Source organism: Falco biarmicus, chromosome Z, assembly GCF_023638135.1.
Source record: "Falco biarmicus isolate bFalBia1 chromosome Z, bFalBia1.pri, whole genome shotgun sequence".
Lineage (NCBI taxonomy): Eukaryota > Metazoa > Chordata > Aves > Falconiformes > Falconidae > Falco > Falco biarmicus.
The window spans coordinates 1,309,607-1,333,784 of NC_079311.1; the positions used below are offsets into that span (position 1 = coordinate 1,309,607).

General features: G+C 42.4%; 1 protein-coding gene across 2 annotated transcripts in view; it reads left to right on the plus strand.

The window, feature by feature from the left end:
- The first annotated feature begins 18,807 nt into the window (after positions 1 to 18,807).
- Positions 18,808 to 24,178, plus strand: part of RASGRF2 (Ras protein specific guanine nucleotide releasing factor 2) — a 132,029-nt gene continuing 126,658 nt past the window's right edge. For both annotated transcript variants that reach the window (XM_056325294.1, XM_056325295.1), the window contains exon 1: positions 18,808 to 19,627. In XM_056325294.1, the coding sequence (XP_056181269.1) occupies positions 19,343 to 19,627 (285 nt within the window). In that variant the 5' untranslated portion in view covers positions 18,808 to 19,342. The remainder of the gene's footprint in view (positions 19,628 to 24,178) is intronic.

Sequence of the window (24,178 nt, forward strand, 5' to 3'; positions counted from 1 at the left end):
CCAACTTTGGTCTGTGTTATACTTATGAAGAAACCGGTACTTTAGGTAAGAGTTCACACTGCTTTGGAGTTTACAGTTTTGTGACTGGAAGTGATTCTCCTGAAATAAATGGGATTATAAATGAACTGAGAGAACTGCCTTTAAGGAAGATACTGCATTTTCAACAAGTGCCACCAAAAAGCCATGAAAACAGAATATTTGTATCGTACCTCTATTAGACTCTGTAAGTCCCTGCCTTACAGATGAGGCTGGGCAATTTCAGCCTGGGTCAATCTTCTGACACTCGTTCACACATTGTGAATACGTCGGTACATTGGATCACAACCCTTCACATGCGAAGGACCACTCACAAAAAGATTTTTTGAAGGTTAATTTCTAAGGCTTTTGCTACCGTGGTTCACTTGTGTTTCAAAAAGTAGACATCTGTGTGAAAAAGCAAACTAGATTATACTGCACTGATGGATTTATTTACGCAGTAAAATTCATACTCTGTCCCCAAGACCTGCAAGTTTTGTTTCAGTGTTGTGACACATCACAGCAGCCAGAGGTGGCAAGGATTTAGTCATCTGTGCTTCTCGAGTCCATTCCAGAAAGAGGACAAGGCTGAAGGTTCCTTTTACTCTCAACAGACCTCCATGTATGCAAGCCTTTTATGATAAGTTTGTCCCTGCCTCTCCAATCTGCTAAGTAGCTTCAGTGCATGGCACATTGATGTATAACATTTCTGAGCACTGCTGCCTGCTTTAAGCTGTGTCATGGACAATACTCCACTCCTCGGCTTTAGGGGCCCAAGATCCCTACTGCTTCTTTAACATGGCCAACAATAATTCCCACTGAGAGACGGCTTGTCTATTCTGATTGTTACCAAGGCTGCTTTTTTCCACCCCCCCTCCCAATCACTAAGAATTCATATTGCACTGTAAACAAAACATAGTTCAAGGATTTTTTTTTATTCTGAATGGCAAGCAGTCTTGTTGCTAGGTACAAAGTGAAAGCTTTAACAGAGCACTTCATTATGACCTTCACAGAAAATACTAAACAATTGTAGCTAACTCTCGGCTGAGGGCTGTATATGTGCTGCAGCAGCTAACTGTTGGCAGAAGCCTTCACCTCGCACACAAATAGTAGGCAAGAGTCTGTCAGTCACCTACTTTCAGAGTAGATATTGTTTGGATAGCATTGGCAGCAATTTCATATTTGTGCAAACTTGTCAGGGTAAATCTCTCCCAGGTGCACAGAATGAGTATTTTAAACATTCATGTAAGCAACAGCATTACTGACTGCTTAGAGCCCAGAAATGGAGTTTGCCATCAGAAATCTAGATCCTTTTCTCAAGACTGCTCTTCACTGCTCATTCATCTTGGCTTCATTTCCTCCATCTACAGAAAGGGAGACAGTGCAGGCCTAATTCAGGGTGGCAATGCAATGAATGTTTAGCGTATGGTTTCTTGTGGCATGCCTTGCGAAGTGGAAGGAAGCAGCTTGTAAAGGCAGTAGTGTGCATGGATAAAGGTTAATCGGGTAATTATTTTCAGCTGAGAGCTAGCTTACATAAAAGCACGTTATAACAAAGAATACTTTGCGTCTTTATCTCTTGTCTAATTCTTCCACATCACTTTTCATGTACTGAATGATAAAAAACTGGGACAAGATCCTCAGAAGAAGAAAATGTTCAAACATGCTCGCTTGGTGTCTGCTCTTTTCTGCATGTAAGTTATCTTTGTAGGTGTAACTTCTTTCCTCTACCAGCAAGTGCAACAGTGCAATGTGCTTTGACCAGTCTAACAGTCAAGAGGACCAACGATCTTCTCCAAAAGACTGATCTCCAAAACCAGTTGCAGGGTGGGAGTAAGGTATGTAACATGTAGCATGTTAGAAGAAACTTCAGGTCATATTCCCTGCCTCTACATTCTGTCTCTTCTGCCTCTTTTTGAACTTATTTCAGTGAATACTGAGGGTGGCAGAAAAAGGGGGCAGTCGGGGGGATGTGATTAGTTGTGACTGGCAGGAGCAAATCTCAAATTCTTCCTTCAGGCTAGTTCTGCCAAAGGGTCAGAGTTCTCCCCATGGTGCAGTGCTTTTGACAAGAGTCTGTATTATGCAGCAAGTAATTTTTGTGCTGAACGAATGGCTTTTGTGCCAGTAAAAATGCATGAACATAGACAAAGGAATGTAGGAGGAAAACTAGGACTGAATGAGACTTGAAACCAACTGTCCTGTTGTAACAAGAGTCATGGGCTTGGTTTGGTCCCACTGAGAAGGTCAGATGGGACCAGTTTATCTCACTATTCCTGCTGAAGTATTGTCCCTGATATCACCTTGTGTGCGGCCCACCTGAGCACAGCTTGTTTCCTTCCACGATAAGCCATGTTCTAGCTTATTTACTTGCAATGAAAGTCAAGATTTAATCACCACTCATATCCAAGACCTCCTAAGTGGCATAGTGAGCTCTTTGCTCCTGTCACATCTAGAGAGTTGGCCCTTAAGAAGGACCCAAGGCAAAGGCCTGGTTTCTCTGGGAGGTGGATCAGGGGCAGCTCTGAATCATGAAGTGATGGGGAAACAAGGAATTCAGAATGCTGCTTAAAGGGTCCTGCTGACATCCACATTTGTTGCACAGCAGCTCCATACTGCTGGAGAGAAGATAAAACTCATTATCTCATTGCTTTACATGAGGATAAAAGTCCTGTTGTTAGGTCTCTAACTTGCATAATTAGATGTATGATCTGCTGTGTTCTCAGTAATTTTGAGAGCCTTACTCTTATTGATGTTGTTATATATATGAATGAAAGAAAGCCTGCCTCTGCTTTCATGCCTTAAAAAAAATTTGTCATATTCATCTCTTGGGAATGAAGTCACTTCTCTGGATTTGTGGAGTGGTCAGGACATAAAGCAGCAGCTTTTCAAGGCAATAGCTAATATAACACCTCACTTGTCCCCACTCCTCAGTCATGAATTGTGGTGAGTGCTGTGTAAATCAGGAAAGAGACAGCTGCTATCATGGCGAGGAAATAACTGCAGGCTGAGCCAGCCTGAGCCCACGGTGAAAAATGCTGCTTCTAAACAAGCTGTTTCAAGCAGTCCTGGGTGGCAAAACTTCCAAGGAAAGAAAGGACATTCATGAGAGGACAATCCGCTTTCTTTAGTGCTCAGGACAACCACTAAGGAGTACATCGGGAAGGATTTATCCAGGATGGGACTAGGTGGAGCAGTCCCCTTCTTCCCAGAACTAAAGCTAATCCATGTTATCAAAGCAGCACTTGAAAAGGAAACTCACAACATTTCTTTCCTTGGTGCCTCTGTCTCCTCTTGTCGTGCATTTAGAGCATCAGGTGTTGTCTTTGCCGGTAGGATCAGAAGATTGGACTTTCTTGTGCAGTGCTACCTCCTTCAGGGCCTGTACTGTTTATATTGTGGTCATGTATTTTTTGCATGTGAATGGATGCTCTTGTAGAAGATACAGAAATTTATTCAAGGTGGTGTTCTAGATTGTGGTATTTTTAAAAAGCACACTGCTTTTTCTGCAGAACTGAAATTGTGATTAAAAAATACAGGTAACATCAGTAATAAAGTAAACAATAAATACAGAAGGGGACAGCTGGAAGCTACATATGGGCAAAGTACATGAAATTAAGTTTAGTTTAAACAGACCACAGCACTCATGGAGGAAAATTTCTGTAGCAACTGAAACTCCAATAAACATTTACAATACTGTTTAAGCTCTACTACAAGAATATATGCTGACATTTTTGGTTTTTCACTTTTCTGGACTTATCTTTCTGCACAGCTTTAGTTCTCAGATTTCAGATACCAAAACCACATTCCCCCAATTAACAAATCAGCTTGTTTAACTTGCTGAGAAGATCCACAGATGGATTATTTCAACAAAAGACACAATAACGAGATTCATTATAAAGGTCACAACTGAAAAAAATTTACTCTTTCTTTCTCCTGGTCTCAAAGCAGAATCTCACCACTTCGGTTAGCAAAGCTGATATTACTAAATCATGGAGGGGAGTTTTCACAGCGAATAAAGGGCTGTTAACTTTTTTTCAGCATACAGAAGATGCAGCATCTTATAACTCAGCTGAAGTTGTTAAGAACTGAAATCAGCTGATGCAATACCATCTCAGGGGTTTGAAGATGAGTTTTTAATGCAGTCTGCAAATAGAATCGTGTTGATTTATTTCAGAAACAATGAAAAAAATCCATCTACTCTTGCTAATAAAACCACAGTATATCCCACTACAGTTATGGGCTTCAAATTATATTTATTTTTCACAAAATAAATTATGTCATGTTGTTAGAGTGAACAATAGTTATTGTTGGGAAGTAGGGTTCAGATAAGTTGTACAAACAACACTTCCTCCCTTAGATTTTCCCAAATTGGAATTGCAGATTGTGGCCTGGGGACAAAGTGTACCCTGAGCTCTTGAAGCAATGGGAGATTCAGTTCTGTCTTGTTTCCTTGAGCTCTCAAAGGGTGTGAAACTGCCTTCAGCAGACCAAGCCCACAAATGTTCCCCCGCTTGCTTTTGTCCTGAGCCAGTCCTGCAGGAAATCAGACATTGTTTTTAGTGATGCTGCCCACGGGTACTTTGCTGTTCTTCAGACAAGGTGTCTGCGCAGAAGCAATTATAGCGTGGGTTATACAAAATCATCTCCCCTACACAGTCTCGTAGCTGCAGAGCTCCTAAGAGGGGAACTGTGCCCACCAAAGCCCTGACAGAGCACCTTATACTCTCAGTTCAACAGCACAAAGGGCTTGGGTCTTTCTTTCTGTGTGGTCCTCAGCAGAGAAACATCCATTGAAACAGTGTCAGCTGGACAAGGCAAAACATCTTCTGGATAGGCTGGTCTGAGTACGAGCGTAAAGCATAACAGCAACACCGTGCTCTCCACTTTTATCACTTTCTGGTTTCCCTGTGGGCAGGGACCCTCTGGCTGACAGTAACTCTGGACTCTGCAAAACTCTCCTCTGCATGTACTGCTATGAAACCAAATCAGCAGCACAAGCCTTTTCTTATTTCATGAATAAAGCATATCAGTAATCAGATTTTCCTTTCTCCCCATACGGCTAAGCAAGAGTAACAGAAAGCAAAGAGTGCTGCACAGACAGGACAAAAACCAGTTTCTAATGAACATCTGATATGCAAAAGTGTCAGGTGGTCAGCTGGAGGCGTAAGGCTGTAGGAGGAGTCCAGCCACAAAGGGACTGTTTAATTTTCTAGATCAGTTTTTCAAAACCTGCTTGTGCATTTAGGGAATCTCCCAGAGGGAATGAGGAAGAGGAAGAGAAGCTGTTGGAGAGCATGGCTGCTTCTGCCTGTCCCCTCTTGCTGTCAGGTTTCCAGATGACGTGAGTGTCAGGAGTGTCTTGGCACTGCTGCTGGGCTCCAAGGAGGAGACAGACACAGACACTGTTACTCACGTTCCTTGAAATGGTTATGGGGGTTCATTTCACCCCCCATCTATGTGTCCGTCTCCCATCTGCTGCCAGAAACATGCTGGAGAAGAGATGGCACAAGCCAGCCCGCCGTCATTTTTCAATTCTTCAGACACCTGAGGTCCCTTTCCTTATGCCTTTTCTTGTCTTAGGCATGTATCCAGCTGAACAAAAGTCAGTCAGTGCAATGGTTTCTTCTGCAGATATTCACAAAGCTTCTGCAGAACTCTATAGTGTGCGTTGGTTGTTAGCCATTGCCCTGTAGTTCCAGGAAGGCATTTTAATCAGTTAATAAGTAAACACTGTTCCTTAAGTAATAGTTACTATCTAAAACCCCTGTGGACCAATTATTCTTGCTGTTCAAAGTCACCTTGAAAGTTATTGGCAAAAGAAGGTCATATACCAACATCCTCTCACTCCAGCTGTAATTTGACTGTCTCATGCTCTTGGGCCTACATGAGACAAACACTAAAGTGATGTTACAGAGACTTATGCCAACTTTCTTCTGGAAAAGAGTTATTATTAAGTCTAAGATACGCCTTGTGAGCTGAATTCACTGAGGTTTCCGAACAGAAGCTTTTATTTGAAGATGAAGCCGGTGCAGCCAACTGTGTTTGGACACCGTTCAGACAAGAAGGAAGAGAGACAATAAGGTCGGGTGTGGAACTGCAGAAGTCACTCAGTCCTGCACGTGCTCTGTGGCCAGAGAGTGCTGAGTCTTCAAATGTTTTTAAAATTTATATTTGGCAGGGAGGTTTTATTGGTATTTTGTGCAGGTAAGGGTTTTATTTGATTAAAAGCAGTGGTGTCCCCTCCAGAAACCTACTGCTCCCATTTCAGAAAAGGTGCAGTTGCACAGTTGTCTTAAGATCCTGTAAGACACGTTGCGGCTGGTGGAAGGTGGTGTTGTCCTCCCACCCCAAGCCCTGAACTACCTCTTTTTTGCATCAGTGCTAACAACTGAGTGACTGCAAGGTAAGAATTACTAACAGTTTTATTGCTTCCTTAATTTTCAGGCAGATGAGCAAACTGGACCAACTTACCATACAAGCACGGGACTGCTATTGCCTAAATAAAACAACGTAAAAATGTGTAGCTGGGGTAGGGGAAAAGAAATGGGCTAAAATGAAGGTAAAACCACTCTTTTAAAAAACAGTGCAGTATTATTTCAAGTTATGTTGAATGAAATGTTATCTCTTAAGTGACCTGCAAACCTTGGTGGCCTCAGGCTCCAGTCGCACAAGCACATTTGCCAGAAACACATCTGTGCTGCCAAGAAAACTGGTCCTACTCTTCTCTTGCTCCCTTGCAACGGCCAAACATTTATTTGAATTTGGGGGACATGAATTGCATGTCCCCAAACCCAAACAGTTTGGAAGTTGTTTTTTTTCCTTCTAACGTTACAGCAACAGTTTATTCTATAATCTGTTTTAGGTGGCAGTTTGCAGAAAAAAGATCCAGAGCTCGTCATCAATCATAAACTGAATATGAGTCAACAGTGCCATGCTGTTGTGAAAAAGGCAGACGTTAGATGAAGCTCTGTAAGCAGAAGCGTATACTGCAAGACAGGTGACGTCACCCTCCCGCTCTCCTCAGAGCCGTCAAGGACTCGGAGCGAATGCCTTGTCCAGTTGTGGGCACCATATCAGAAGAGACATGGACCTGCCAGAGTGAGACCAAGGTAGGGATGCGAGTTACCTGGAAACAGGTCCAAGGAAAGACCGTGGTGTAACCTGGAGAGAGGCAGACATGGCAACAGTCTTCTGAAAGGTAAAAGGCAGCTGCAAGAAGGGACCAGCCTGCTCTCCATGTCCCATTGTTGGTATGGAGGGACAGGGACTTAACGTTTCAGGAAAGAAGATGGAAGTTATACGTTAAGGGATAACCCCTAAAGGTAAGGTTAGCTAATCACTTGAATAGGTGGTGTGGAGCATCTGGGAAAAAATCCAAAGTCTTGGAGACCTCTGAAGCTGGGGAGATAAACACCAGTAAGGGATGATTCTGGCTTTGCTGAGTCTGCCTAGGGAAGAGAGGGGATTAGCTTTTTAAGTCCTTCTAAGCTCTGTGAGTTAATGGTATCCTAGTTAGTGTGTACCTGTGGGTGTTTATACATGCATGGATGAACAATATATTCCTACATCATGTAAAATAGTATCTCTGTGGTTTTGCGAGTATTGTAACAAGCCCTGTGATTTCTGTAGTCAGAGAACATTGCAAAGCCCCTTCTCAAAGGTTAGAGAGTATAAGTGATCTTTTTTTCCTTTTTTTTTTGGTCACAATAGGCAAAAAGATTTTTTAGCTGCTTAAGGACAAAAAGATCATAGGGTAAGACAGGAATGTGATGATGTGCATCTTTTCTGTCCCTTACAACATTACCTAAATGATAAAACTGCCTTCTGAACTAAGTTACCTGGGTCTTTTCAGCACAAGCTTCACCCCTCCCTTCAAGAATTTGAAGCAGAGAGGTTGAGGGGAGAGCCACACGGTCTATTTTTGCTAATGAATTTTATGTTTTTTTGAAAGATAAAAATGAGAGGAGGACAAGGAGAGCACTGATAATTGAATGCTTTAAGTCAGGACTAGCAATTAGTGACAGACAGCATCCATCATTAATAGGCACTCAGCCTGCCAGCGCTACAGCAATAGAGAGTCCTCATCGAAAGGTCTTGGCAAACGCAGTTCAGAAGGGCCACCCTCTATTCACAAGGTTGGTGAATAGGTCTGTTTGGGGCTGTGCCTACAGATTATTTAAGGCCAAGCAGCATAAGCCATGGCAGGGTCATGCTTGCAGAGACTTGCACAAGTTTGTAATGTGCAGAACCAAGGAAGATGCCACTGAAGATGCTGCTTTTGTAAAAGAAGGGGGGCAGAGTTGCCACTTGCAGTGACTGCCTTTGCCAGCTGGGTTACCTCCTCAGACATGGATGAACAAACAGCACTGCCTTCCACCTCAAGGATGACTATGATCTGGCTTTTCCACGTAACCTATAAGCAGGCTGCATCAAAAACAGTATTTTGTTTTCCAGGCCCTTGGAGTCTTTATGGTCTCCTTCTCAAAAACAAACCAAACCTCTCCTGATGGAGGAAAATGTGTTACGAAGTTTGTACACATGTTTTGTGGATGTGTGCCTAAATGCTACTACATACTGACTGATTCATTTGGGGGAGGCAGGAAGCAGTTGTAGCTCTTCCATCCATACGTGACACGCTTTGCTGCATTATGACATTACACCTCTACTGGCTGCATTTTTTTTTTAATTCTTTTTAGTTTGAGCATATGATTGTCTTTACTACAAACTGCATTTAGCCAAAACTTTCAATATAATTGATTACAATGAAAAACGTGTTTGGGGAATAAACTCTTGTTTCTAATGCAAATAGATTCATATTTCTGCTCAGTTTTTCTGGGTAGATAAGCACTGCAGGAAATCTGTGCATAGCTGTATTTTTGTTTAATTAAGAAGATTAGCTCAAAAAAGGGTGTTTCAGAGATAGAAGAATAAACGGACACTTTGAGACTTTACTATCTTTCCTGAATATTTTCTTTCTGAACTGTTTTGCTGTATCTGGGAAGAAAATAGCAGAGAGAACAACAGTGACTATCACTAAGAAGTCCGAATGAAACCAGCGTGCTGTCACTTAGTACTTTTGTTTGGTCCTTGCCTTCCAAACTCCCTTACCTAACTCCTTTTCTTGTCTGTTCCTTAGTTATGCTAGTACTTCTAATTTTAACAGCTATTCTGATGTATATATGTTAATAGACTTACATAATTTATATGGTACATCCCAGTAAGGCTGACAATGTACAGCTCACAGCTCAATTCAAGCTAGAGCAATAATTCAAGAAAGTACAACATAAAAATGGTGTGAAGAGAAATGAAATCAGAACAATACTTTTTATATAAATTATATAGATTTCATCTATATTTCATATCATTCTTATGTAATAATGCAATTCTAGTCATATCTGATGGCTCTAATTTTAGGCAATTAATATCTTTTAACTGTTATGGAAGAATGGAATTTTGACACAAAAAGACAGAGTGACAAAGAATAATAAAGCCACCGTCTTTATCTATATCTATCGGTATATAAATGACATATCCAAATGTCAGTCAATCATTTATCACAGTTATAAAGTATTCCCGCAGCCACAGATGAACAGGCAATTGCAACATGATAAAATTAGTCCAACTGTGATGGCTGCCTAAAGCTCCTGCAAGCACGTAGGTAGGATTAATCATGTAGGATTCATTTCATTCCTACCTACAGAATAAAGAGCAAAAATCAGCAGGAAAACACTTAGCACATTTTGCTTTTCAAAATTAAGTACTGTCACTAGTACCATAGATGGGCTGGAACAGGGACAATGAGATGCTAAATGCACCAGCCTAAGCCTGTTCACACTCGGAGGACTGCCCAGGGGAGAGTTTCTCCCTTTTTTTTTGAGCTTTACACCAGAGGAAGATGGCTGTAAATGGAAGGGAATGTGACTGAACAGATGTATGGGGCATGCTGACCTCTTTCCTCTCATTTCTGTTTCCCCATCCCATAGCTGTATGTGTTACCAAACTTACTAAAAATGGACAGGCTGCATTATTTACATTGCCTACTGACCAAATACCAGATAACAATACAAAGATAAATGAGCAATCATTTACTCTAGTGGAATTTTTTTAACTTAGAGCAGGATTTGTCCTAATTACTATCTTTCACTGAATATGAACCAGTGACCTGAGGGCATAAAGCTCTCTGTCCCATTACTAATTCCATGAGCCATTCACTTGCCTCACTTACAGCATTTTAAAAGCTTTTCTGAAAAAGAGATTGGAAACCTTTCAGTATGTGGCTGTTGGAGGAACTGAGAGGAATAACTTGGCATTATTCTCCCCTCCTGCACAGACCCCAAACTCTGCAGCTGAGCTGGCTGCCTTCTTTTGATGCTACCTGAGAAACACATAACAAAACTCTTATCAAAACAAATTTCAATACATCTTATGTCTGCCAAGAATGTGTTCTATACTCTAGACCTCTCATTTTCCTGTCTTTTGATTACACTGCTTGTCAACTTGCATTACAGATGAGTAACACAGAAATATAAAGACATACCCTCCAGATGAAAAAAATTCAGCTTTATAGGATGAACAAGCTTAATCATACGTAGTAATAACATCAGTAAGTGATAACAGCTATACTATCCTAGAATGTTTCTTAAATCCACCCGAAGTAACATTTAAAAGAGAAATATATACATGAACAATTAATAAGAATAACTACAATCCATACTGAGGAAGTGTATATAATACACATACATAATAGAAAGCTTTCTGCCAAGAATCTTAGAAGCTGATTCTTTAGGATGCAAATTAAACTTCAACGGAAGTGCCCTGGAGAATTAGATGGGATGTATTTTCCTTCTACAGTCCAGCAGAATGGGACAACCTGTCATCTGAAGCTCTTCCAGTGAACTCTCACTGACATAACTCAAAGTGCTTTACAAATAAGTTCATGTTGCTTATTCCCACTGGACTGAAACTAAAGCGCAAGGAAATGCTATAACATCTCTAAGGCCAGTGGCTCCCATTTTGGGGGAGAACCAAAGTGTCTTGAATTCTTTATACTGGAACTGACAGTATTTTTTTCTAAAGCTGTGGTTCATAAAAACAAATTAAAATCTGTTTGCCTAGCAGCAAACATTTTAAGGAAAAGATAGTGTTTGGCACATGTTTGACCTCAGACATTTTGGAAGAATTTTCAGATTTATAAGACCCTTTGACTTTTGCAAAACCAAACCAAAAATGCCTAGATGTTCCAAGCTGTTTAAATGGATGAACAATTTCCCTTACCCATTTCTTCCCCAGAGTTTTGGAGAAAAACTTTTTTAAAGATTTCTGCACTGAGCACAATTAATGATGGATATTTTTTTTTATTATTATTATTTTTAAACTGGGCAAATATTTCTCAACCACTCTTACACTGTAGGCTTCATTACCTTACTTTACCTGTATTGTAGACTCATATACCTATAGGATATGTTAATTCCAGATCTTTGTTGCTTTTCCTGAAGAAGACTCTAAGGCATTATCTAACGAGCCTTTCCTAAATTCTGTCAAATCAAATGTGATAGCTGTACCTGATCTATATATCTACACATATGTCAGAAATTTAAAATTATTTCCCCAAAGCCATTATATACCACAGCAAAAAATAGAAACAGTATAAATCAGCAAAAGAAATGTTTCATGTTGCCTCTTTCTTTGGTAAAAACAGAAATAATCTTACTGAAAATTCTCAAATACTGTAGTTCTAACTTTATCATTGAGATAAGAAAATAGGATGTAAAACTGGAATCAATATACCTTTCAGCTCCCCTCACTACCACTAGTATTTAACACAAATATTGTGTTAATGCTCAAAACAATACAGCTGACGAAAGAAGGCGAAGAAATATAACAGTAACAGGAATGGGTGAACACAAGTTTATTTTTTTAAAATGGTAAAATTATTTTTCTTTTACTTTCTTACTACTTGTTCAAGAGCAATTTACTAATGAAATAAATCATTACTTATTTCTGCACTAAAAAAGACCAAATGTATTTTTACAGGCCTTTTTCACTTCAGCAGGTAACAGTAGTGACTTTGTGACAAGTACAATAAATGTTACTTTTTGTATTCTGTTTAACAATATATGCATTCATATGAGGTGCGATTCATATACTTCTACCTTGGAAAGCATTCCACTGTAACAGATGAAGTTACGAATTTTCTGTATGATGTTGAATAGAATTGTAGCTGGATGTTGTTTTGACTTTTTAAAATTTGTATTAAGTTTCTCTGAGCTATTTTTTCTCCTTTGTTCTTTTCCTTTTTTTAAAAATCTTTTTCTTCTTTTCCCTGGAAAAGTATACTCTAAAGCTCCCAAGCAGCTACAAAGGTTATCAGCTCAGAATCAGAACATTAAATCTGGACCAGGAGGAATGTGCATTAGCAGCAGTGGATCAGCAGCCAGAAACGTACCTGCTATCCACTTCCCACCTGACCAAAAATCCCTAAAACAAACAGCCGTTGATGTTAACCTTAATTTCTTTACTCTTGTTAAGCAAGACTGTTACTTGGTATCTTTTCGTTTGCATGAGTGGGGTGATAACATTGGTGCAGATCACTGTTGTCAGGGCTGCTCTGCCTACAGTCTTTTTAAGATATTTTTTTCCTGCTGTTACACACATTTTCTCCAGGCATTTGTACAGTCCCAGCTGCATCCAAATGGATTCATTAAAATGGTTTTCAATATATTGCATCTGTATCAAATACAAATGCAATGTTCTCATAAAAAGGCATTGTCTCAGAAATTTCACGATCTTGAGATAAATGTGGGTACCCTGCAATGTTTGATTTCTATTAAGAGAACAGTGCATTCCATTTCCCATAAAACTGATTTTTATGGTATATCGGTCTGCCTACCTACAAAGTAAGGTGCTGTACTTCTGAAAGCTGCTCAGCTGCATAATACATTAAATGTCTCTTTCAAGGTGACTATGGGGAATGTTACTTCTAGTTTATCAAACCTGTTTCTATTGAATTATGCACCCCTGTGGCAGATTATTTGCAGGCTTTATGCCAGATGGATACAATTCTCTGTATCAGTATCGAGCCTTGTAAACATCGCAAATTCTTCCCAGGGTTACTTACTTATTCCAGATGGCACCCGCTGCGCTCTCTGTATCTTTCTTCCAATCTGTGTGGCTTACTTTTTCCCAAGAAATGAGAATGCTTTAATATTTTACACATTTTTCCTATTTTTATGCCAATATGTGAGAATATCTTGACAGAATAAGCAAAAAGTGATTTGCATTTATACTCAGTTCACATTGAATACCAAAAAAAGAGAAATCTTATCCTACTATGTCTTTTTAATTCTGAAGTAATTTTCCCAGTTACCAAGGGCTTTCTGAAACTTAGAGTAATCATAGTCTAGTGTCTGCTGAACCCTTTACTTGCAAGAGCTCAGTCATCAGGCTGTCTCTCTTGACTCACATTTGGAGAACATTATGAAATCTGTGTTATGACATGCCAATGTCTTTGGAACATTTAAAGTACTAATTTAAGCTGTCTCCCAAGAATGTCGAGACAGTTTCATGCTTTGGCTATCTGTGAGCTGTAGGACAATACTGTTCTTAAGGATACTGCACTAATCATAGGGTCTGTGAAATTCTCATTACACAGCTCTCAGAATAGGGAAAAAGGGAGTAATCTCTACTAGCTTTAAAAATCAGGGCTCAGCTCTGACAGTCATATTCCCACCTAGTGAGTGCGTGTCTCAGTATGAAAGTTTTAGTTGTGTGAAGAAAGTTTCAAAATACTATTTTCACTATGCTTTGCATCATAAATCTGGAGCTTAGTTTACATCTGTTATATTATATGAAGTACTTCTGGAGCTTTTAATTAACCGAGTATGTCTGCATATCTTCAAACCTTCGGTCAGCAAGCTGAATACTGGCTCTTCCATTTTAACCCCAGCTAGCAAAACTGCTGTCTCTGGAGTGAAGGAACCAGCTGAAAATAGGCTTATGGAGAAAAGTTTTACTTCTGTCTTTTCTTTCCTGTGTGATTTTAGCGCTGATTTGGACTATCAGCATTTCCACATTTGAAATACCTCTTCCTTTTGCAGTGTTATTCTTCACCTAATCCTTTCACTTCATGTGCTCTGTTGAACTGACCCTGCCCAGCTCCCCTCTCCCCCTCCCACATTGTCGTGTACCAGCTTCCTCAGTCTGCCCTGTGTATTGGTCTCTTCGTATTGCAGAGTCCCACCCGTACACCCAGGGTCTCTGTGGGTGATTTCCACCCCTTGCCAGCCACCTGGTTTGCCAGCCTTACCCAGCAGCCACGACTCTCATGCTCTCTCACTCCCAACTTTGTCTCCTCCACCACTCTCTCTCCGCCACCACCTCCCATAACTCCTCGCTCTGCTCCTCACTGCTGGGATGCTCATGCCACCTTCCCCAATTCCCCAGCCATTCTTAGCCCTCACTTACACTGGCTTCCTCTGCTTTTTACCTACCATGCTCTCATTACCATCAGTCTGCCAGCCAGGCTGAATTCTTCCACAACCCGCTTGCTTCTGCCTCCTGCCTAAATAGTGCTATTTCTTCAATTTAATTGACTCCCTTGGTTCCAGCTTTTCTGTGTTGTTTTTTTCCCCCTGCTTTTGATTTTCTCCAGCCTGACTGTGAGACAGCTTCTGCCATGCAATTTCTTTTTCCATTTTTTTCAATAGTCCTTCATATTTTTCCATGCTGTCCCTGACCAGATGCAAGAATTCCCCAATGACCTCTACAGACACACCGAACTGTTTCTTTCAAAAGTTCCTCTAAAACCTCCTTGTGCTATTCTTCTCCCAAAATCTCAGCAACAAATACGCTAGTTGTGTACTGAGGACGCTGCCTGTCACAACAGGCAGTGCATTTACTAGTCCTTGTACTTCCCCTTTTGACTGGCTCTAGCAATCTAATCTTACATTTCGACTAAGTTGTTCCTGGCATGGATCCTTTTCTTGCATTTATGCAGCATTTAGCACAAAGAGGCTAACACATTAAACCATGATGGTAACATCCTCACCTGCATAATAGGTAAGTGGTGTGCAGTTATCTGCCTTCTGCTGAAATCTCCCACTGAAAGAAGTGGTTTCTTTGTTCCCCTTCAATACGGCAGTAAAAATCCTTTCCTCAGAGTTTTCAAATCATGTGAATCAGTGTGTGTGGAGCTGCAAAACAGCTAGACAGCACAGTGTATGTTGTAATGAGATGCTTCTGCTATGTACAGAACTACCATGCTCCTTTTTCCTAAAAGGAGTGCAAATGCTCTTCCTTGGAAAGATGTGCAAATGGTATCAGAGGTGCTACCACACTTGGTGTGGAGTCGCTGTGAAATCATCCTTGCTGCCGCTTTGTGGAAGACCTGGGGGGAGGGTACTGGCCTGAGATTCCTGAAGGAAGGAATCTCATGAACACTTGTTCTACCACCTTTCTTGTATGACTGAGGGACGTGTGTAGTCACATCTCTTCCACACAACAGCTGACCCCAACATTTGCTTCCAGTTGCTAAAAAATAAGTAGCCGTGGGGAATGAACTACTATGACCTGGTACAGCCAATGATTTAAAATCGGTTAGCCAAGACAATTCTCCCCAAAAATGTCTAGGTAAAATAGGAAAAGGAAATCCTCTCAAATGACATCAAAAGTTAGATGCAAGCAAAAACTGTTTGTAGTCATTTAAGAGGAGAATGATGAAAGGTAAATGACATTTCCATACACATGAGAATACACATGATTTTCAAGATATTCAGGACTTCCTATACCAGTGGTGTATAATGTGTTTGAAAATTTCCCTCCTTTGTCAGATAACTAAACCTTAGCTGAATATTATAAATAACTTTCAAACAGCCAAATCATACTCTGTGCCTTAAAGAGTAAACCATTATGTCAGCAGAACTGTGTAAGTAAAATTACAAATAAGATATTCACTCAGTTCTACTTTTCAGACAATATGTAAGAGGAGATATCTAAGTATATCCTTAGTGAAACCCGGCTTCTTTCCCGTAAGATATTGTAGCAGCTGTTCAACAGCTTAAAAAAATTACTTTGGTTTTGATACATTACCTTGACATGAAAAGGTAAATAACGATTTACTATCCCAATGTAGTGAAAAATAAACATTCAAACTGTATAACATCAAGCAAATACGTACAAACTCAGACATAAAAGTGGTAGCATAACAACTTTTTCCCGTTTTAATCTATTTTTATTACCATTACATTAATAGTATTTTTTTCCAAGGTGTTTTTCACAATACAGACCTAAATTTTACATATTTCCTGAAACAGATTTTTCTGTAGCCTGTCACTCAGAAGAGTGACAACTCACTGACTCGCCCCCCAAGCTCTCATGGTCACTTCTGGGTAGCAAATCAACAACGGCACTGTCACACGACGCTGTGTATTTCGCTCCTTATGACAGCTTTGAACAACATGCAACAGATTAGTTTCCAATGGAAATTTCAAGGTAAATGTAGGCTAAATCTGTTGAATTATCTCAGCTGGTATGTGACCACAACTTTCCACCACAGTTTTACAGAAAGCTCTCTGGGGCCGACAATGACACAACACCTGGGAATGTGGTTTTATAAATGAATCCTCTGGAACAAAAATACACAAAAAGCAAGGGTTAGTTGAGGAGGATATAAAGTACGCTTATCTGTACATTCTTTTTTTCAGAGGCCTATGGAATAATTTACATCAACAGATTCCTTTACATCTGTTTGCACGTATAACTCGACCATGTTCATACATATGAATTTGGTCTAGAATTTCTTTTTAAAAAACCACAAACAACATCTTTTTTATTGCTCATAATGAAAACTTTTTTAAAAAAAATCATATTTACTTACATGTGTTTAGCTGTATAGCAAAAAAACCTAGGTTGTGCTTGTGTAAGAATGATCAAGGAGTAAAATATCATTGAAAGAACTAGATCATACTTTGAACAATAAGGCACAGGAATTCATGACAAACTGATGGTTACACAATCAGTGCTCACCGTAGTGAAGGGGAACATCACATACTTCGTAATTCCTATGGATTGCTATGCAATGACATGGTCAGCCTTTTCAGCTTAGGAAAAATGCCTGTGTGTCTAGGAGAAAATGATGTTGTAAAAAGAAATCCTCTCCTTCTTTATTTAGTAGTTAAAATTTAACTTCTGTCATTTATTTTTAGCATGTGTCTCAGGTGTTGTGGTAGAATAGATGGTGTGCAATCATTTCTGATTTATGCAAAAGCTTTATTAATGTACACATTATGTAAGCTGGGACAAAAACTTGGCAAAGATAGGTACTTGCTATAGCATTTGGTAGTGATATACGATGTGCTTGTTTTGGAAAGCACTAACTATCCACTTAAGTGTCAAGTGTCTGAAAACTCTTTTGAGTTGCAGTCTGTTTCTTTCCCTGTTATCTCATGAAATTTCACACACTGAATTAATACTGACTTGCATAGCACTAGCTGAGTGAAACTGAACTAAAGATGCACTGTAAGAGGCAAGTAAGAACCCAGTCACTGAGATGCATAAATGTGAGTTACTTCATGCATGCAAATCTTCCAAATGATCTCCAATCCCTGTCCAAAACCTGGACTTCTCTGGACACCATGGGTTAACCTCAAGTTCCACTGTGTGAAGAAGCCACAAGGCACACTAGTTAGTTCCAGCAGGATTTGTGCATCTGTTTTTTCTAATATGCTGTTGTCTGCTGACAGGATGAGAGCCTTAAAACTCCACATGGGTCCGCAGTTCCTGTAAATAACACTCAAAACCATAATCACTGACAGAGCTCACATTGGCAGTGTTTTCTAGCCAATTCTGTGCATTATACAGCACTCCCAGTACTGTAATTTTCACATTTTTGTTTGAAGAGTTAGTAAGAGAATCAATTTGCTTTCTCACCTGTAAGACTTGTGAAGCAAAACAGGCAGAAAGCTACATATGCAAAATACATTCATAAATGAAAGAGTTTCAAATGCCTGTTCGTGAAGGAAGCCTAAGAGGAAGTTTAAATAATTCGGTAATTAAAGGTGCAGGGTCCTCTAGTTGGTAGAAATTTCCACATCGCTTATGTTTTATACCAAGCAATTCTTGATACCAGCTCCTTTGCCAGTGCTTATTTTTTATAATTAAGGTCTGCGCATACCTCGTTCCATCATCCTGACTGCAGGAACAAACCCATGCCCGCTGCTCGCCTTACTAAACTCGGTGTAAAAATAAACCCGAGTAACTCCTCTCCAAGCACAGTGCGCACAGATTTGCTTTTCGGCATGTGACGAGCCACCCTCTTCCCTCGGCTGTCCTCGCACACTCACCCTCCTCCACCCTCGGCAGCTGGCGGCTGTCCTCACCCGCGGGGCGGGCTGGGCTCTAGGGATGCTGGCTGCGCAGGCGGCCTGCCCGGGGTCCAGGGATGCTCGCCCAGGACGGTGCGGGGATGTAGTTGCTCGGGGTGAAACCTCCTACGGCCCTCACCCCCCCCCCCCCCCCCCCCCCCCCCCCCGCTTTTAATCAATGCGAACACCGGGTTAAAAGTAACCGGTCTCTGGTGTTTCTCTCTTGGATTTCACTTCTTGCTTTTGCTTTAGCTCGCCACGCAGCTCGAAAACGAAGTTCCCGACGCCCGCAGCCGCGCTCACCCGGCCCTGCCGCTTTCCAACATTTTCGCTCAAAGAATCCGAAAAGCGAAAACTATCGGGAAACCAACCGCAAGTCCCAAACCACCCGGCGGCTCCCGCCCGCCCCGTCCCGTCCAGCCAAGCGCCTCGCTGCCTGCAGGTGCCCCGTCCGACCCCCCGCCCCCGCATCGCCGGGGCCGTGCGGTTCCTCCCCGCCCCCTCCCTACCCCCCCCGTCGGGCGGCAGGCGGGCGGCCCCGCGGCCTGCCGGAGGGAGCGAGGGAGGGAGGGACCGGGGCGCTGCGGCGGCGGCTTTGCTCTTTAAATCGCTCTCCAAAGCGGATTACAGCTGATCCCCCCACGTCACGCCGGAGCTGCCCGGGGGGCAGCTCGCCGCCGCCCGCACTCCTCCCGCGGGGCGTCGGCGCGGGGGGACGGGGACGGGGACGGACGGGACGACACAGACGACACGGAGGGGATGCCGCGGCGGGTTTAGCGGCGGCCGCCCCCGGGGGGCGGGCGGATCGCGGGGCGGGGGGCGGGTGCCGCCCCGTCGGTGCGTGCCGGCGCCCATGAAGCGCTGCCGCGGCGCGGCACGGCCGGTGCGCTGAGCGCCCGCGGAGGCAGGCGGGCGGTGCGCGGTGCGGTCAGCGCCCGGCGGGCGGCCGCCGGCTCCCGGCCACCATGCAGAAGAGCGTGCGGTACAACGAGGGGCACGCGCTGTACCTGGCGCTGCTGGCCCGCAAGGAGGGCACCAAGCGGGGCTACCTGAGCAAGAAGACGGCGGAGACCAATCGCTGGCACGAGAAGTGGTTCGCCCTCTACCAGAACGTGCTCTTCTACTTCGAGGGAGAGCAGAGCTCCCGGCCCGCCGGCATGTACATGCTGGAGGGTTGCAACTGCGAGAGGGTGCCGGCTCCCAAGGGCTGCGCCGCCGGCAGCGCCAAGGACGCCGCGCTGGACAAGCAGGTACCGCCGCGCCGCGGGCAGCCCGACGGCCGCCCCGCTCCCCCTCGCCCGGCCCGGGCTCGGCAGCGGGGCGGGATGGAGGGGGGAGGCAGGAGAGGGGTAGGAGGCAGGCGGCGGCGGCGGGGGGGGGCGCAGCGCGGCGCTCGCGCGGGGCGGTGAGGGGGGAGTCGGGCCCCGGCCGTCGGTGACGGCGGTGACCGCCCCCGGTCCCCAGGCCCCGGCGAGGGGGGTCCGAGCCGCTCCCGGAGTGCTCGGAAGAGCAGCAGCCGCTTGGAGAGTGGCAAGGCCAGCGGCTTTCCCGTCCTGTCTTAATGACTCTTCCTTTCTCCCCATCATTTTCTCCCCAGTGTCTGCACGCCTTATTTCAGTAGGGTGTCCGGAGAGTAGCATCTCACAAACTAGGTGTTAATCATCTTGATGCCGGTGCTTCTGCGCTAGCAGCTACACATTTCCGGCCAAACTCAGTGAACAGAGTGTGCGAGGGGCCAAAGTACCAAAACGGTGCAGGGGGGCTCTAAGGAGGCACCGAGCCCATCCCTGGGCAGCCGTGGTGCTGCTGCCTCTCTTAGAGATGCTGTGAGGGAGGGGTAACGGGCGCTCGGCTCTCCCCTGGGAGCCCCTCCAAGAGCCGGGCTGGTGGCTGGGAGGCGAGGATGCGTGCATGCCCTGATTTGCAGCCTGCGCCGTTCAGCAGAAGCCGGCAGGTTCTTCGCCGCGCAGGTGTTGCGAAGCCGATGGGGCTTGTGGTAGAAATGGTGGCACAGCGCTCGAGCCAGACCTTGCGTGGCTCTCATCAGGCGAAGAACGCTGAAGGCTTTGGTGGGGTTCGTTCCCGTGAGGAGTGATGACGGCTCAAATCACACCACCCGCCCCGAAAGCTGATCGGTTTGACATGTGTGTGCCTAACGAGCGAGGGGTTAAATACTATCTGTGCGTTACGTAACCAAGAAGGAGAGGGCACTGTAGTTGTTGAGGGTGGATATAGATCGGGTACCTTAACCACACGCCTCCTGTTGCCTCATGTAAATTCTTGATCTTACTCCCTGCCAGGTTGAAATTTGTCTGGATCTGCATCTGGCATGCCCTAGTACCTTTCTCCGTGAACAGGAGAAACCAAACAGGTGTCAAACTGGTTTGGAAAAGTTTGGGTGGCTGGCTGCAGGCATGGCTGCAGGCATTTCCTGCTGATTGCGAGAAAGGGACACAGCCCTAAGTCAGCTGCTGAAAAAAACAGAGACATCTGCATGCTGCATTAGCATGACAACTTCGCAAGAAGAGCTCAGAACCTTGTCTCATGGTTGTGCTTTTTTTTTCTCACGTAGAACAAATACTTGTGTGCTCAAGCAGCCTTTGAGACTGCTCAAGCAAGGGAACTTTGGGAAGTTGGGATGGTTGCAGTTATGTCACATTTGTCCATCACATTCTTGTGGCTTTGAGGCATATTTTTATAAGCATTGATAAATGAAATACTGGAGGATTCCCTAGATGAAATTAAACATGACTATTTCTCTGTCTGCTTTATATTGGCTTAGTACGCTTGTTTATCGGTAGTGTAGTTAAACTATGGCTCGACTAAGAGAACTGTGTGAAAACAATCCCTTTCCGTATCTGTTCCCCAGGAATCTTAAGTTGTGCTTTTATAGTGATGAATGTCTGAGTTGCTTGTAATTACATTTAGTGCTGCAGAGGCACAATAATTACAGGGGGTGAAGCTGAATTTTGCTTTGCTTTGAACATCAACTATATCAATGTTTTTAACAATAGTAGACTGCTATTAAAAAAGGAGAAGAATGCTTCATTTTTTTTTTTTCAGGGGATCCTAGTTTGCATTCTCAACACAGACCATCAGAAAATGTCTCTTTACCATTCACCTTTCACTTGATGCAGAATAAAGTTTTGAGTGTTTGTAGTTTTTACAGATGTTTACAGTGCAGCCTTGTTTGTATATTCATATAGACACAAACCTTTGCTAAAGTGTACAGAAAACTCCCTTAGCAACTGAAACGGATCAATTGCAAGAAAAAAGAGAAATATTTGAAAATTAGACAGCTCTTTTTATTATAAAAATGTCCTCATATTCTTACAGGTGTAAAGTAATAAGCTGTGAATGTTCAGTTTATTAACAGAGGAAGACAACGTTATTTTAAGCAGATGATAATGAAAACTCAGTGTTCTGCATGGTGACTATTGGCAGTGTGAAAATACTGCCTAGGTTTAATTTGCTTTGATATAACCACACAAATGTAATAATGAAATGGGAATAATAAAAAAAAAAGAGCTCTGTGTCGCTTTTTGAAGAATCAGAGCTCACTTGTCCAAAAGAGAGAGAAGAAAAAGAGAATCTCTTTTAGTTTGGGTTCTATTTACCTAGGTAATTTAGACATTAAAGTGATACATGCTATAGAGTGACACAGATGAGGGAGAGAGAATTAATCACAGGGGAGAACCTCATCAGCATCCTTAGAGTGGATATTTGAAAAAGCAATACATTTTCTGTAAGGTATGAAGATTATGGAAAAAGCATGTAGAACAAGTAGACTTTGTTTTCCATGTTTGCAAATCCTTTTAATTTTAGTTTGAGTTGTTTAAAGGTTGCTTGTCAAGTCATATGCCAGATAAGTACAGTGCTGAGAAATTGTCAGAGCTCAGTGGGTAGGGTGTCGGAGCTGTGCTTCCCTATACAGGAGACCGTACTTTGGTCAACAGATGTGTTTAGGTTTGGGTGTCTATCTCCCCAGAAGCCCAGCAGCTGAATGATTTCACATTTAACTACTACTGGTGCTGTTGTGCCCTTCCAGCAGTCAATCACAAAGGGACATTGAAGCATCACAGGAGACGTACCACCGTTTTGTGGAAAACATCAAATGCCTTTGTAAGATTTGCTGAAATATTGAAGTATTAAGAGCTTGAAAAAATGCAATGATAGAATGCACTTCTTTTTTTTTTTTTCCCATTAAGATATTAGTGGGTTTTTTTCTTTCTTTCAGGATATTTACTTCAAAGCAAATTCTTTTTTAAAAGTACAGTACCTTTCTCAATATTAACAAACTGCATAATGCATGAATTAGCTGATATTCTGGGAATATGGGATGAAATTAAGTTTGTTGCAGATATTAAATGATTTGTAGGGGGAGATTTTATTTTTAAAGAAAAGTGTTTTGATCTCCCTCAGATTTTAGAAGAGTTTTTGTAAATGCCGAACAGGTGTTGCTGTCCTCTCTGGTTTCATATTTTAGAAAAAAGACAGGTTTATTGAAAGAACAATGGGGAATAAGATGAGTTGCAAACCAGAAGATTAGGACATGAAAATACTACATGTGAAAAGCTTAAACTTTTATATTAGTTAAGCTGCTTCTTCCCATAGGAACCTTAGGCTGTAAACAACTGCAGCTCCCAAATCCCTCCGCTCCAACAGTGGCAGAGCTGATGAGAGTGAACTTCAGCTTTTCTTTCAGAAACTCTGGGAAGAGAATGGCTTTGTCTCAGTGAGTGGCTAGGCTCTTTCAAAACCGAAGTAAAATGCCTAAAAAAATAGGCTTTCTGCAGGGTTTCATAGGAGACTGGTGCTTGTTATCCCGCAACTTCACAGGCAGATATTTTTTTTTTTTTAAAGACTATTGGAAGCCCGTGAATAGAGGAATGTAAATATTATTACTATTGTTGTTGTTGTTATTATTGTCTGCACTGGGAGGAGATCTGTATGTTTAGTTTCTTTCATAACTGTGGATTGAATACATGGAAATACTCTGATACAGTTATTAATAACTGTCTTAGTGTATTTAAGCTTGTCAATGTTATACAATTTGAGCAGAGACTATTCTTTGTATCTTGCCTGCAATAATCTTCCTCCCACTTAGCAAAATTAAATGCAGTATTAAGTCCATGCCCCCACAGATTAACAGAATCCAATTATTTGAATTTTTTCTGCTTACTGTAGCTTTATTTATTTTATAAAGGACACGGTGATTTTCTGGTGTTTGAAACCTCTTTATTTTACATACATTCCTTGAAGTGCTAAGGCAGGCACATGCCACCACCAGCTTTTGCTGAACCTCTCTGCTAATTCAGGGTATATAAAACCTAGCAACAGCGCTTAAACTCTTCACTTTTATTGGGCACCCGCCACCCCCAGTGTTGTTCAGCATCCTGTGTCTGTTAGATGTAGTAGTGAGTAGCTGGTGAATAGTTTTATCTTTCTGGTGAGATAGCTTGCCACCTTCAGGTGTAGTATTTTTCATAAATCTTACTGCGTGTGTGTGGGCAGGTAGCTCCCCAGGATATTCCAGTGCAAGGGTCCACCAGAGATGTCCATGTTTTAGAAATTCCCTGCAGCATCTTAAAAATAATAGATGACTTTGTCTTCTCAGTGCCTGAGAACAAAAAAAATTGTTGGATTTTTTTTTTCCTCCAAACTTTTTTTTTTTTTTCCTAAATGAACTACCTTCAGTAGAGGGAGTGAGTTAGAAAAAGGTGGCCAGTGAGAAAGTTTTAAGATAATAGTGCTATTGGGGTTAGTGTTTTTGTAAGACCTCCTCATGAAAGAGTGCTTAA